Source organism: Aquarana catesbeiana, linkage group LG02 (genome assembly GCF_042186555.1).
Source record: "Aquarana catesbeiana isolate 2022-GZ linkage group LG02, ASM4218655v1, whole genome shotgun sequence".
NCBI classification, from domain to species: Eukaryota; Metazoa; Chordata; class Amphibia; order Anura; family Ranidae; genus Aquarana; species Aquarana catesbeiana.
This window is the reverse complement of record NC_133325.1, coordinates 81,125,961-81,138,207: the sequence shown is the minus strand read 5'-3', so window position 1 is coordinate 81,138,207 and position 12,247 is coordinate 81,125,961. Positions and strand designations below refer to the sequence as shown.

The window sequence follows — 12,247 nt, the reverse complement described above, 5'->3', positions numbered from 1 at the left end:
AGCTGCTGAAGAAAGGAGTGCATGTGTCTTAGGCTAGTGCAAGAGATATGTAAATCACCTGTCACTCACAGCAAGGGGAGGATTTGACAAAGTTTTTCTCTGTTTGTCCAGATTTATCTCACTGAACAATAAAAGAGGATTGCTCAGAGCTGGATTAACGATTAACTCTTTGTGGCAAGACTGGGCTCAAATGATAGGAAATTTTATACTCTATATTATGACATTAAAAAAAAAAAAAAAATGCGGGTTTACATCCACTTTAAAGCATTACCAACCTTTAGTGGTAAGAGGTTAGAACCACTGTTTTTTAGCTGTATGTGTCCCCATTAGGGAGATTCACCCGCTTTAATTGTTCTGATCACCAATGTTATTGAGAATTAAAATTAGGGTAAATGCCGCTGTGAAAAGGCCACAGGTCCCCCCCCCCTCAAAACTATACCAGTCCCTACGGTCTTGGTATGGATTTTGAAGGGAAACCTCACGCCAAAACTTTTTTTTTTTTTTTTTAAACGGCGTGGGGTCCCCCCCCAAGATCCATGCAGCCCAGCAGGTCAGTAAAGGCCTCGTCTCCATGTTTATGGGGACAAGGGCCTCTTCCTGTCAACCCTGGGCGGTGTTGTGGGGGTCTGCGGGCAGGGGGGCATATCAAAATCTGGAAGTCCCAGATCCCGGGCCCCCTCTATGTGAATGAGTATGGGGTACATTGTACCCCTACTCATCCACCAAAAAAAGCATCAATAAGAAAAAAACAGACATAGTTTTTGACAAGTCCTTTATTAAAAATAAAGAATGCCCCCTGTTGTAGCTCCCATGAATCTTCTTTCTCCGGTTCCACCACCGCTTTCTTCTTCTTCCGGTCTTCTCCCTCCTCTGAAGTCTTCTTCCTCCAGTGTTCTCCCTCTGCCAATGTCTTCTGCCACCGCCAACTTGCAAAAAAAAAAAAAAAAATCCTCCGATGTTGGCCCCCTGCCGTTGTGTCAGTTCCATCGTCTGCCAGTTCTTATATAGCTATGGAGCTTGGCCATCCGGTGATGTCACCCGGAGACCCCGCCCCCTTGCGACGTGACAGGTTCACATTAGGGGGGCCAGGATCTGGGGCCCCCCTTCGTTAAAGGGGGATTCCAGATTTCGATAAGCCTCCTGCCGGCAGACCCCCACAACCACCACCCAAGGTTTTCGGGACGAGGCCCTTGTCCCCATCAGCATGGGGATGAGGTGATTTGGGGTGGGGGGAGCAGACCCCCCCCGCCCCAAAGCACCCACACCCCCATGTTGACCCCCACATGCCTGGTGTAGTCTAGGGGGGGGGTGCTCACTTGTCGCGCCCCCCCTTTCCTGACCTGCCAGGCAGCATGCTTTATAAAGGTCGAGTGTGGATTTTGGGGGGACCCCACAGCATTTAAAAAAAAAAAAAAAAAAATTGCTGTGGGGTTTCCCCCTCAAAAATCCAAAGTCGCAGGGAAAAGTCGGATTGGAAGTAGTGCGACTTCCGTGTCAGTGCAGTGTGCACCCGGCCTAAGTGAAAAAACTTGACAAACTTCATAGGACCACAGTTGCTCAGTAATCTGAGGTCTCTGTAACTACTGCAATCCGATTTCAGAGCGCTCCTCACGTGGAGTGGGCGAGCCTACATCCCTGTACTTGATGTTCCAAGGCAATATTGGGGGCTGTGACGAAACGGCTATACTGTACTTAGTGCTGACACTCTCAAAGATCAGGCTTTCCATATGTGAGAGCCTGTAGGGACCGTGTTTGAGAAATGCCTGCACTGCAAAAAAAAAAAAAACACAGGAAAAATGGTTTACCGGATCATTAGGTTACTGACAAAAGGAGTAGGGAGGACTGGCCCTATACAGCTATGCCTGCATGAAAAACCAAAGGCCTAATTTCCACTAGAGATACACTTTATTGTTTCATTAGGCAGAAGTGTACCTCTGATTTTATAACTACAAATCAATCAGAGCAAGCAACTCTTTGGCACCATCAAGTGGCCAAATGCAAAAACTGTCACTGGCTGTCAAAGTCCTAAAAAGAACATTTGAATTTATATGCTGAATGGGAAGGATGCCCAGCCGCTGGAGCCCTCTAATATGGCCCGTGACCTCCTACTGTAGGATGGCGGGTCGGCAAGCCCAGATCGTGAGTTCCGGACCTGCCATCCCAGAGCAAAGGTGTTCTGAATGGAGCCAGCGCTAGAGAAAGCATGGCTGCAAAGGGAGCAGAGCCGCATAAGCCAATGCGTCCTGTATAGCGCCGGTTCCTGTCACAGGAGTGATACCAATTGCACTCCGCCTGGGACAGCAAAAGCCAGCAATACCTGTAGCAAGGGAGAATCCTGAATGAAAACTTATTATTAAAGGTCAGTTTATATTCTAAAATCACAGTGTATATATGGGCAAATCTCTTCTGCAGTGGTTACTGGGCTGCTTTTAAACTGATCCACCACACCACGTTGTACCTGCAGGTTACCTGCACTGAGCCATAGACTTCTGTTATGACCTGTGGGCAATAATGCAGTAGTTTCGGAGTGCTTTCAGAAAGTGCACCACATCTGCAGGGTATAATAAAAGTTTATAGCAAAGTGCAGCTAACCCGCAGGAATGCCACAGGTGCACTGTACTGCACTCTATGTACAGGTAAAACGCATCGCATCAGTGTGAAAGTAGCCTTCAGCCCCTTTCACATTATCGGACCCTCCATTCAACTCTATAGGGCATCAGATGTAAACGGATGGTCTGTTTATACCCGTCTACTTCAAATCCGAACTGCTAAAAAAAAAAAAAAAAAAAAAAAAAACACAAACACAGAAGGGGAGATTGGAGGGCCCATAGTTTAGAGCGGGCTGTGTCTGCTCTGCATATGCAGAGTGAACAGGGATCTGTCATCCACCCGCTCTGCTCATTGTGGCCCGTGATCGGTTACCAAGTCGCTTAAGTGGCCCTCGCTCTTCAAAAAGGTTGGGCACCCCTGCTGTATCGTTAAGCATATTTATAAAAAACACTGAAATCCAGACATACTCGCTTTCCTAGATAGGTATGAATCCACTGTTTGCCAATGCTATTTACATACCAGCTAGTGGTTACTTGCTTCAATACAGAATATGCAGATGAGGATTTTAGGCTGGAATCCTCATTCGCAATGCTGGACATGGAAAATACAGGGAAGTTGGGTGCACTGAACGAACGACGGATATAATGAACATTATGCCATTTAAAAGGGAAATCTTTAAAAACGATTTCTGCTGGCTAATGCATCATTGGTCATATAATAAATATGCTGAATGTTACCAAGACTCAAATCTCCCATGGAAAAAAGGATGGGCCACATATAGACTGAACGGTAATGAATGCTACCCAATTAAGTCAACACACATGTTAACAGGGAATGCATCTTCTAAATATAGCGACAATCACAGCGATGGCTGGCCATACATTATACAATTTTCTGGTACAATTTTCCTTTAGGTTTACCAAAGCCATATAATAATTTGAGGCAAAACCTGAACACTTAAAGTTTGTATGCATTCAGGCAGGCCCTTGCACTACATAGTTGAAGGTAAATTTAAAGGAAAATGAATAAGAAGATTGTATAATGTATGGCCAGCCTAAGTCAATATTAAAATAGGAAATTTTGACATATCTGTAATTTCCACATATTGAAGTACAGTACAGGACACAAGAATAAACTCATACATCACAGGTGTATGCCACTACCCTCAGGTGACTGGACACTGGCAAAAGCTTCACTGGGTCTGCCCCCTAGTAGTGCACCCATATAACCCCACCCTACTCCGTGTGGCTTCAGTTTTGTTAGCAAGCAATAAAGAGATCACAGAAAAGAAAACAAAAGGTACACGTGTCCTTTACTGTACTCAAGATACAGAATTTTTTTGGGTAGGTCAAAATTCCTATTCTCTTTCTCATATAGTACAGGACACAGGAATCGATTCATAAACCATGGGACAACCCCATGTAATAATCAAGGGGTGGGCAACAATACAGCAACAGGGTCAAGTGACTCAAACAACCTGATAACAGTAGAAGTACCTTCAAATGATTTGGAAGAAATGTACAAACTGAAAATCAAGCAGTGGCTCCACTTACAGGAAGGGTATACAGCTAGGTGCTGTATAAGCCTCAGAATCCAACCTCATCCACAGGAGGAATATGTTCCCTGATGGCGGAAGCCTTAACAAAAACAAAAAACAAAAAAAAAGGGCAAAGTGACCACCCAGCTGGGTGAAAGTGGAGGGTGGACCTCTCTGCAAGGAAATAAAGAGCAGAGGGGCAGGTTCCTAAGTAAAAAAAACAAACAAGATATTTTGGGGGCACACCCTAAAAGATGCATTAAAGATGGTGCAGCCATAAGACCATACAAAAGAAAAAAATATTACAGCGCACACATGCAAAAAAGACATATACCTGCTGCAAGGCTATTTAAAACACCTACATATTTTCAAAAAACATTATCAAAAAATATGGGGATTTGGTCACACCATATTGCTATATGGTTCAGAGAAGCAGGATCTCCCATTCTATGGATAGCGTAGGACCCACTAATCATGGGGTACTTTGTCACAGTAAGCGGGCTTAAGACCCCATTCACACAGGGGCAACACGACTTGCAGGTCGCCTCACCGAGGCGACCTGCACACGACTGCCCGGGCGACTTGCAAAACGACTTCTGTATAGAAGTCTATGCAAGTCGCCCAAAGTCGCCCCCGAAGTCGTACAGGAACCTTTTTCTAAGTCGGAGCGACTTGCGTCGCTCCCCTTAGAACGGTTCCATAGCACAGAACGGGAGGCGACTTGTCAGGCGACTAGGTCGCCTGACAAGTCGTCCCTGTGTGAATGGGCTCTTAGCACCATATAGCAATTTGGTGTGACCAAATCCCCATATTTTTTGATAATGTTTTTTGAAAATGTTTAGGTGTTTTAAATAGCCTTGCAGGAGGTAAATGTCTTTTTTGCATGTGTGCGCTGTAATATTTTGTTCTTAGGTTCCTAAGTAAGACGTAGCCTATAGCTGTAGACATCATGCCTGACCCCTATCCCCTAGGTGAATGAAAACTATGTGTTGTGCCATACTTTGTGCAAAGGTGATAAGAAGAGCACCAGGCATGCAAGGAGACAACCAATTTCCAGGCTACCCAGTCCACAGTTAGCAGAAGGAAAGGAAACCAAAGGCAAAACTATAACTGTCAGTGGAAACAGAAAGAAGGAGGATAATTTTCATAAAAAACCCATGAAAGGGGTGCTCTGCTTGGCAGGAGGTCCGGCATGAACCCCAGCAGGTGACATGAAAAAACATCTTCAGCAAGAAGTGCATAGGGGGTGCAAGAGTTGACAGGGAGAGGATTTAAAAGGTCAAAAAAAACTTCAGGGTACGAAGTGGCATGTCGTAGGCAGTACCAGGCAGAAGGATGTATAGGATGGGATACGTGCACAAACCCCAGAATGGGGTTCCCTAACAGCCAACTAGGTGAAATCGTTGTACAAGAGAATACTGAGCAGGGGGAAAATGACCTAAATGGCCAAAAAATAAGGGCGGCATACAACTAAAAGGTTGAGATGCACCAAACCAGGGAAGATGTGGGATTGATGGATATCAGGAGATCACTGGGCAAGGATGAAGAGCATCTGTAAACTGGAGATAAGAGCTGAGCAAAGCAGGCAAGCGCCAAATCCCTTATAGACCTCAGGATTAGAGGAAGGAGGCAGGAGTGGTGTCAGTGTTAGACCTTGCTCCGGAACAAAGGAACTACTATTAACTTGAGGGATACTTGGAGTTTCCTCAGGGCCTGTAGCAGACTCCCCTCTGTCTGTCCTGTATGCCCCTGCTCATCCCAAGTGCCTGTAATCCTCTATTGCTAAGTGAGGGTCTTTCCCTGCGCTGTATCCACTGTCTCCCCATACTCCCCGCATATGTGTTCCATGTGTATTGGAGTTCTATGATTGTGAATTTTTGCACTTTGTATTGCTATCTTCTTGTATGTATCACGTATGCTGCATATTTACCCCATGTACCACAGATCCAATTGAAGATCTATACTATTAATAAACACTTTATCATTTGAATACAATCTTACATCTTCTATACTCTTTATGACCTATGAGTAGGTGTTCCCTTTAAAGTCCCGTAAGAGGATCAAATTCCATTTAGCTAGTTTAACTTGGGATGTGGGTTCATCCTACCCTTTAGACCAACTTAGCACCAACCCCTGTTTATCCAATGGATGTGGATTTAGGGTGTTCAGCATGTCCAGTATAAGAAAATGGCAGTAACCTCGGGGCTAAGAGCTAACCAAGTTTCAATGGCTGTGCCTCTGCTGATGAGTGATGAATCCAGCAGCAGATTGGGGGGGGGTTAAATAATCACCTTGCTTTTCTGGCAGAAAATAGCAGGGAGAAGTGCGCAGCTAGGAGTCCTAGGCCCCTTGCACACAGACGTCATCATTAAATTGATGTTTATACTCTTGTTGAAAGATCTGGAGTAAAAATGTGCAAGTGCATAAGTGCAAGTAAAGACGCATAAATGCATGTAAATGTGTGTATGCATACACATGGGTAAAATCCTCTTCTAGCTCCCAAAGTGTTCTGTTTTGCATACAGTATTTTATAATATTTTTCAAATTGATATAATCTCGTTGCCTTTTCCTTGGATGCTGCTGCTCCAAGCTCTTGAGAGTGTTCTTGAGAGAGGTGTGTTTAATTACCCTTTTTTTAACCTCTTAACCCTCTTTTTTTACCCTTTGATGGTGATTAAGAAAGAGCACCCCCTGTTCGCAAACTCTGACCACCAAGGAGGACGCAGACACTGACCACCAACGGGAGACACAGACACTGATTACTAAGGGGTATATGTCCCTCTCTCTAGTGTCTTTACAGCTTCCTTCTCTGGATGCAGATTCTGGCACCCACGATGCCAACCATCAGGGCTGCTGTTAGGAATCATGGGGCCCGTACATCCCACCTGAAAGGGTTTTCCCCCCAGGCATGTGTGTGCAGGTGCACAGCCCTGAACGCAGACAGTGTGCACCTGCACACCTGCCAAATTAGGACATACGGCTGTGTTCATACAGCCGCTGTGTCCCCATAGAGTAAGCCTAAGTTCACATCTATGCATGTCCGAAATGCAGGCAAAATTACCTGCTTGCCTGTAGGTATGAACCAAGCCTAACACATGGCTCCATCCCCAAGAACAAATCACTTATTCACATAGCCAGGGTACCTGTGAGAATCAACCCTTAAAGCAGAACTATACCCACCCTCTCTCCAGCACTGCGATATCTCGGAGCTCCCCGCTGGCCACTAACATCTAGAGCTCGGCGGCTTCCAGATATTAATCTCCAGACATTTTCATTGGCCGGGCTGAGATGTTGTTACTCCTATGCATGTGTGGGAGTTCAGTCATGTTGGCAATGCCAAAAATGTACACCAAGCTGCATGTGCATTCAGTGTTCATAGATGTTTCAGCCAAAGAAGGTAAAATAAATCTGGTGACAAAAAAAAAAAAGTAAGAAATTCACCAAAAGGACACAAACAAAAAACTGGAGCATTACTAAATGATGGGAATTATATGGGTACACTAGAGGGTGGACCCAGCAAAGCTTTTGCTAGTGTCCAATAACCTGAAGGTAGCAGCATATAACCCACGGTCTATGAATCGATTCCTGTGTTTGTCCTGTACTGTACAACAAGGATAAAATGCTTCATCACTTTAATATATCATAGATGCACCATATATAAAAATGTGCTGGTTTTAGTTACCATTGTGGCAAGCACTGAAAAAAACAGCATTGCTGGATGACTGAAAACACTTCATTACCTTTGATATAATCCAAGAGTCTTGCCAGCAGAGTTTCCCTTTCTGTAATGAGTTGTTTCCCAATATTTGGTCTCTTAACCATTTCTTTATGTTTCTGAAAAGCTTGCAGGAGCTAAAAAAAAAAAAAATACAGAATAAAAAAAAATATCTTATAACAGGGAAGAGAATATTTACATGTGATCTAGGGAAGTAGAAGGGCAACAAAGCTATTAAAGGGTCTGGAGGATATTACTTATGAGGAAAGGTTCCGAGCACTGAACTTATTCTCTCTGGAGAAGAGACGCTTGAGAGGGGATATGATTTCAATTTATAAATACCGTACTGGTGACCCCACAATAGGGATAAAGCAAGACAGATGACCACTCACTATAATTAGAAGAAAAGAGGTTTAACCTTAAACTACGTAGAGGGTTCTTTACCGTAAGAGCGGCAAGGATGTGGAATTCCCTTTCACAGGCGGTGGTCTCAGTGGGGGGCATTGATAGTTTCAAAAAACTATTAGATAAGCACCTGAATGACCGCAACATACAGGGATATACAATGTAATACTGACATATAATCACACACAAAGGTTGGACTTGATGGACTTGTGTCTTTTTTCAACCTCACCTACTATGTAACTATGACTGACATATCACCAAATAAATTTCTCCATGTTTAAAGTGCATCCCCCCCCCCACTCCCCATGCTTCCCAGGTCTTCCAAGCTGTCTGGCATACTAGGAGATCTCACCTTGCTCCTAGCCCAGCAGTGACAAAAAAAAAAAAAAAAAAAAGATAGACACGGGTAGGCAAGGTGAAAAGCAGAGCTCTCAGTCAGTCAAGACCAACCTGAGTCTCAGACAGCAATGAAGACCCGGCGATGGGTCAAATCCAGCACCATTCAACTAAAATTCATAAATATATTTTAAGCTAAAAAGCTCTTCAAAAGGAATGTTTTTTCTCTTACCAGTCGCTATTTATATCAATATTTTCAGCCACATATACCAACCTGTTGTGGACTGTCATGAATCTCAGAGAAGTAGGATTTCAGTTTGCTGGCTATTTTCTCCTCTGCGGGTTCAATTATTCTTTCATACTGTGAAACTGCAGCTCTCCAGAGAGGCTGCAAGAATGTTAAACACCATCATCAGAACCATGTTCAGCATCACACAGGCAACAGATCAAAAAAATCAGCTTTGTACTACCTCTGTGTATGGGTTGTAATGTACTGGGTTCAATCCAGAAAAAGGTTCAAACACTTTCCCATATCGCTGAGTACGATCTTCACCAGTGGGCAGGAGATAGGCCAACTTTTCATGCATGATTCTTATAGTGAACACCTATAAGGAGCAATAGTTATTCTTCATTTATTAAATATAAAATTCATTATAGATTTGTACGGTTTATGTAGGTAGTGAAATAACTCCATTGCCACATTCCTATACACTAATTAGAAAACAAAAACAAACCCCTAGGATCAGAATTAAAGGCAAATTGGACCACAAAAAAAAAATATATATATATATTTTATTATACATATAAAAATAGATATTTCCACATAAATGGACATGATTAAAAACATGTATTCACATCTGGTACAAAATACGGCCTACCATTGTACTCAAAATCATTTTATTGTGTAGTAGCGGATAAGGGAGTCCCTATGCGTCAATGCGTTTCGCTGATTCGCTTCCTCAGGACACACAGAAGGATGACACAGGCCTCAATTGCTTGGATGTGAGCACATAAAAAAACACATAAAAAAATACTTCCTGGGCGAGCACCGAGGCAATGGCACAAGGCAAACAGTCTGACCCCCACGTAGTCAGGTATATACAAAAAGTTGCTAATGTAAAATTTATATTTTAGGATTCTCATAAGTTCAAATGGCCAAGCATAGAGAGGGATAGATGGCTGCACACAAAAAGATGTATCTGGTATCTTGGTAATCGGTGGAACCACTGCTAAGGGAGGGCGTCCATGGACGTCCTCCCAAAATCCTGCTCTTGCGCGCCCCCTGGGGTGCGCACCCGAGAACATCCGTGACTGCTGGGTCCAGAGGACCCGGCGCATCATGGATCACAGTAAACGGCCGCTGATCACGGCTGTTTACCATGTGATTGCTCCGTCAAATGACGGAGCGATCACATGTAAACAAACCGGCGTCATGTCATGACGCCGGTTCCTCTCTCCCCTCTGTGTACCGATCGGTACAGTGTGAGAGGAGAGGGGGAGGGATCGGATGGTAGCAGCGCTGTGGGCTGGATCTGTAGTGCCCACAGCGCTGCTCTGTGACAAATACAGTCACATCCATGGATCCATCCATCCATTCTCAGCCATCCCTCCATACTCTAATGCCCTGCACTACTCTGCAATACCCTGCACTACCCTGCACTACTCTGCAATACCCTGCACTACTCTGCAATACTCCGCAATACCCCGTAATACCCCGCAATACCCAGCCATACTCTGCCATACCCAGCAATACCCTGCCATGCTGAGCTATACTCAGCCATGCTCGGCCATACTCGGCCTCTGTATGTGGCCAGGCTGTGGAAGTCTCACACATGTGGTATCGCCGTACTCAGGAGGAGTAGGAGAATCTATTTTGGGGTGTCATTTTTGGTATGTACATGCTATGTGTTAGAAATATTGTATAAATGGACAACTTTGTGTTAAAAAAAAATGCGTTTTAACCACTTCCCGCCCGCCGGCCGTCATATGACGTCCTTGACTTTGTGCGGGGATATCTGAATGATGCCTGCAGCTACAGGCATCATTCAGATATCAGCTTTTTCAGCTGGTGATTCCCTACACCATAAGAATGATGATAGCGGCTGTACCGCTGCTTGATCATTCTTACGGGAGGCAAGATGGGACATCCCCCCCTTCCCGCCGCCCTCCGGTGCTTCTACCGACTCACCTCTATGATCGAAGCCAGGATCGTTTTTGTTTTTTTATTTCAGGCTTCTCAGCCTAGAGGTGAGATGTGAGGTCTTATTGACCCCACATCTCACTGTAAAGAGGACCTGGCATGCCATATTCCTATTACAAGGGATGTTTACACTCCTTGTAATAGGAATAAAATTGATCAAAAAAAATCTTTTTTTGGAAAAAAGTGTCAAACCAAAATAAATAAAGTAAAATGAACAAAAAAAAAGAAAAAATAATTTTTTAAAGCGCCCCCTGTCCATGTGCTCGAATGCAGAAGCGAACGCACACGTAAGTCCTGCCCACATATGAAAACGGTGTTCAAACCACACATGTGAGGCGTCGCCGCGAACATTAGAGCGAGAGCAATAATTTTGGCCCTAGACCTCCTCTAACTCAAAACATGTAACCAGTAAAAAATTTTAAAGCGTCGCCTATGGGGATTTTTAAGTAGTGAAGTTTGGCGCCATTCCACGAGCGTGTACAATTTTGAAGGGTGACATGTTATGTATCTATTTACTCGGCCTAACTTCATCTTTCACATTATGCAAAAACATTGGGCTAACTTTACTGTTTTGTTTTTTTTTTTAAGCACAAAACTGTTTTTTTTCCCAAAAAAACGCGTTCAAAAAATTGCTGCGCAAATACCGTGCAAGATAAAAAGTTGCAACAACCGCGATTGTATTCTCTAGGGTCTTTGCTAAAAAAAAACATATATAATGTTTTGGGGTTCTATGTCATTTTCTAGCAAATGATGATTTTCACATGTAGGAGAGAAATGTCAGAATTGGCCTGGGTGCTCCAGAACGCTTGAAGGTGCTCCCTGCATGTTGGGTCTTTGTATGTGGCCACGCTGTGTAAAAGTCTCACACATGTGGCATAGCCATACTCGGGAGTAATAGCAGAATGTGTTTTGGGATGCAATTTGTGGTATGCATATGCTGTGTGTGAGAAATAATCTGCTAATATGACAATTTTGTGAAAAAAAAGAAAAAAAAAATCTTGATTTTGCAAAGAATTGTGGGAAAAAATGACAACTTCAAAAAAGTCACCATGCATCTTTCTAAATACCTTGGAATGTCTTCTTTCCATAAAGGGGTCATTTGGGGGGTATTTGTACTTTTCTGGCATGTTAGGGTCTCAAGAAATTAGATAGGCCGTCAGTACTTCAGGTGTGATCAACTTTCAATAATTGGCACCATAGCTTTTGGACTCTATAACTTTCACAAAGACCAAATAATATACACAAAGTTGTACTTATTTTTACCAAAGATATGTAGCAGTATAAATTTTGGCCAAAATTTAAGAAGAAAAATTATGAATTTGCTAAATTTTATAACAGAAACAAAGAAAAATTCATTTTTTTATAGAATTTTCAGTCTTTTTTCTTTTATAGCGCAAAAAAAACAAAAAAAACAACGGTAATTAAATACCACCAAAAGAAAGCTCTATTTGTGTGAAAAAAAGACAAAAATTTCATATAGGTACAGTATTGTATGACTGAGTAA

General features: G+C 43.3%; 1 protein-coding gene across 3 annotated transcripts in view; it reads right to left on the bottom strand.

Annotated features, from left to right (window-relative positions):
* DYNC2H1 (dynein cytoplasmic 2 heavy chain 1) overlaps positions 1–12,247 on the bottom strand; it is a 669,732-nt gene that overhangs the window by 628,070 nt on the left and 29,415 nt on the right. For all 3 annotated transcript variants that reach the window (XM_073613106.1, XM_073613107.1, XM_073613108.1), the window contains exons 7-9: positions 9,014–9,148; positions 8,818–8,931; positions 7,828–7,939 (exon numbers count right to left, since the gene is read on the bottom strand). In XM_073613106.1, coding sequence (XP_073469207.1) covers positions 7,828–7,939; positions 8,818–8,931; positions 9,014–9,148 — 361 coding nt within the window. The remainder of the gene's footprint in view (positions 1–7,827; positions 7,940–8,817; positions 8,932–9,013; positions 9,149–12,247) is intronic.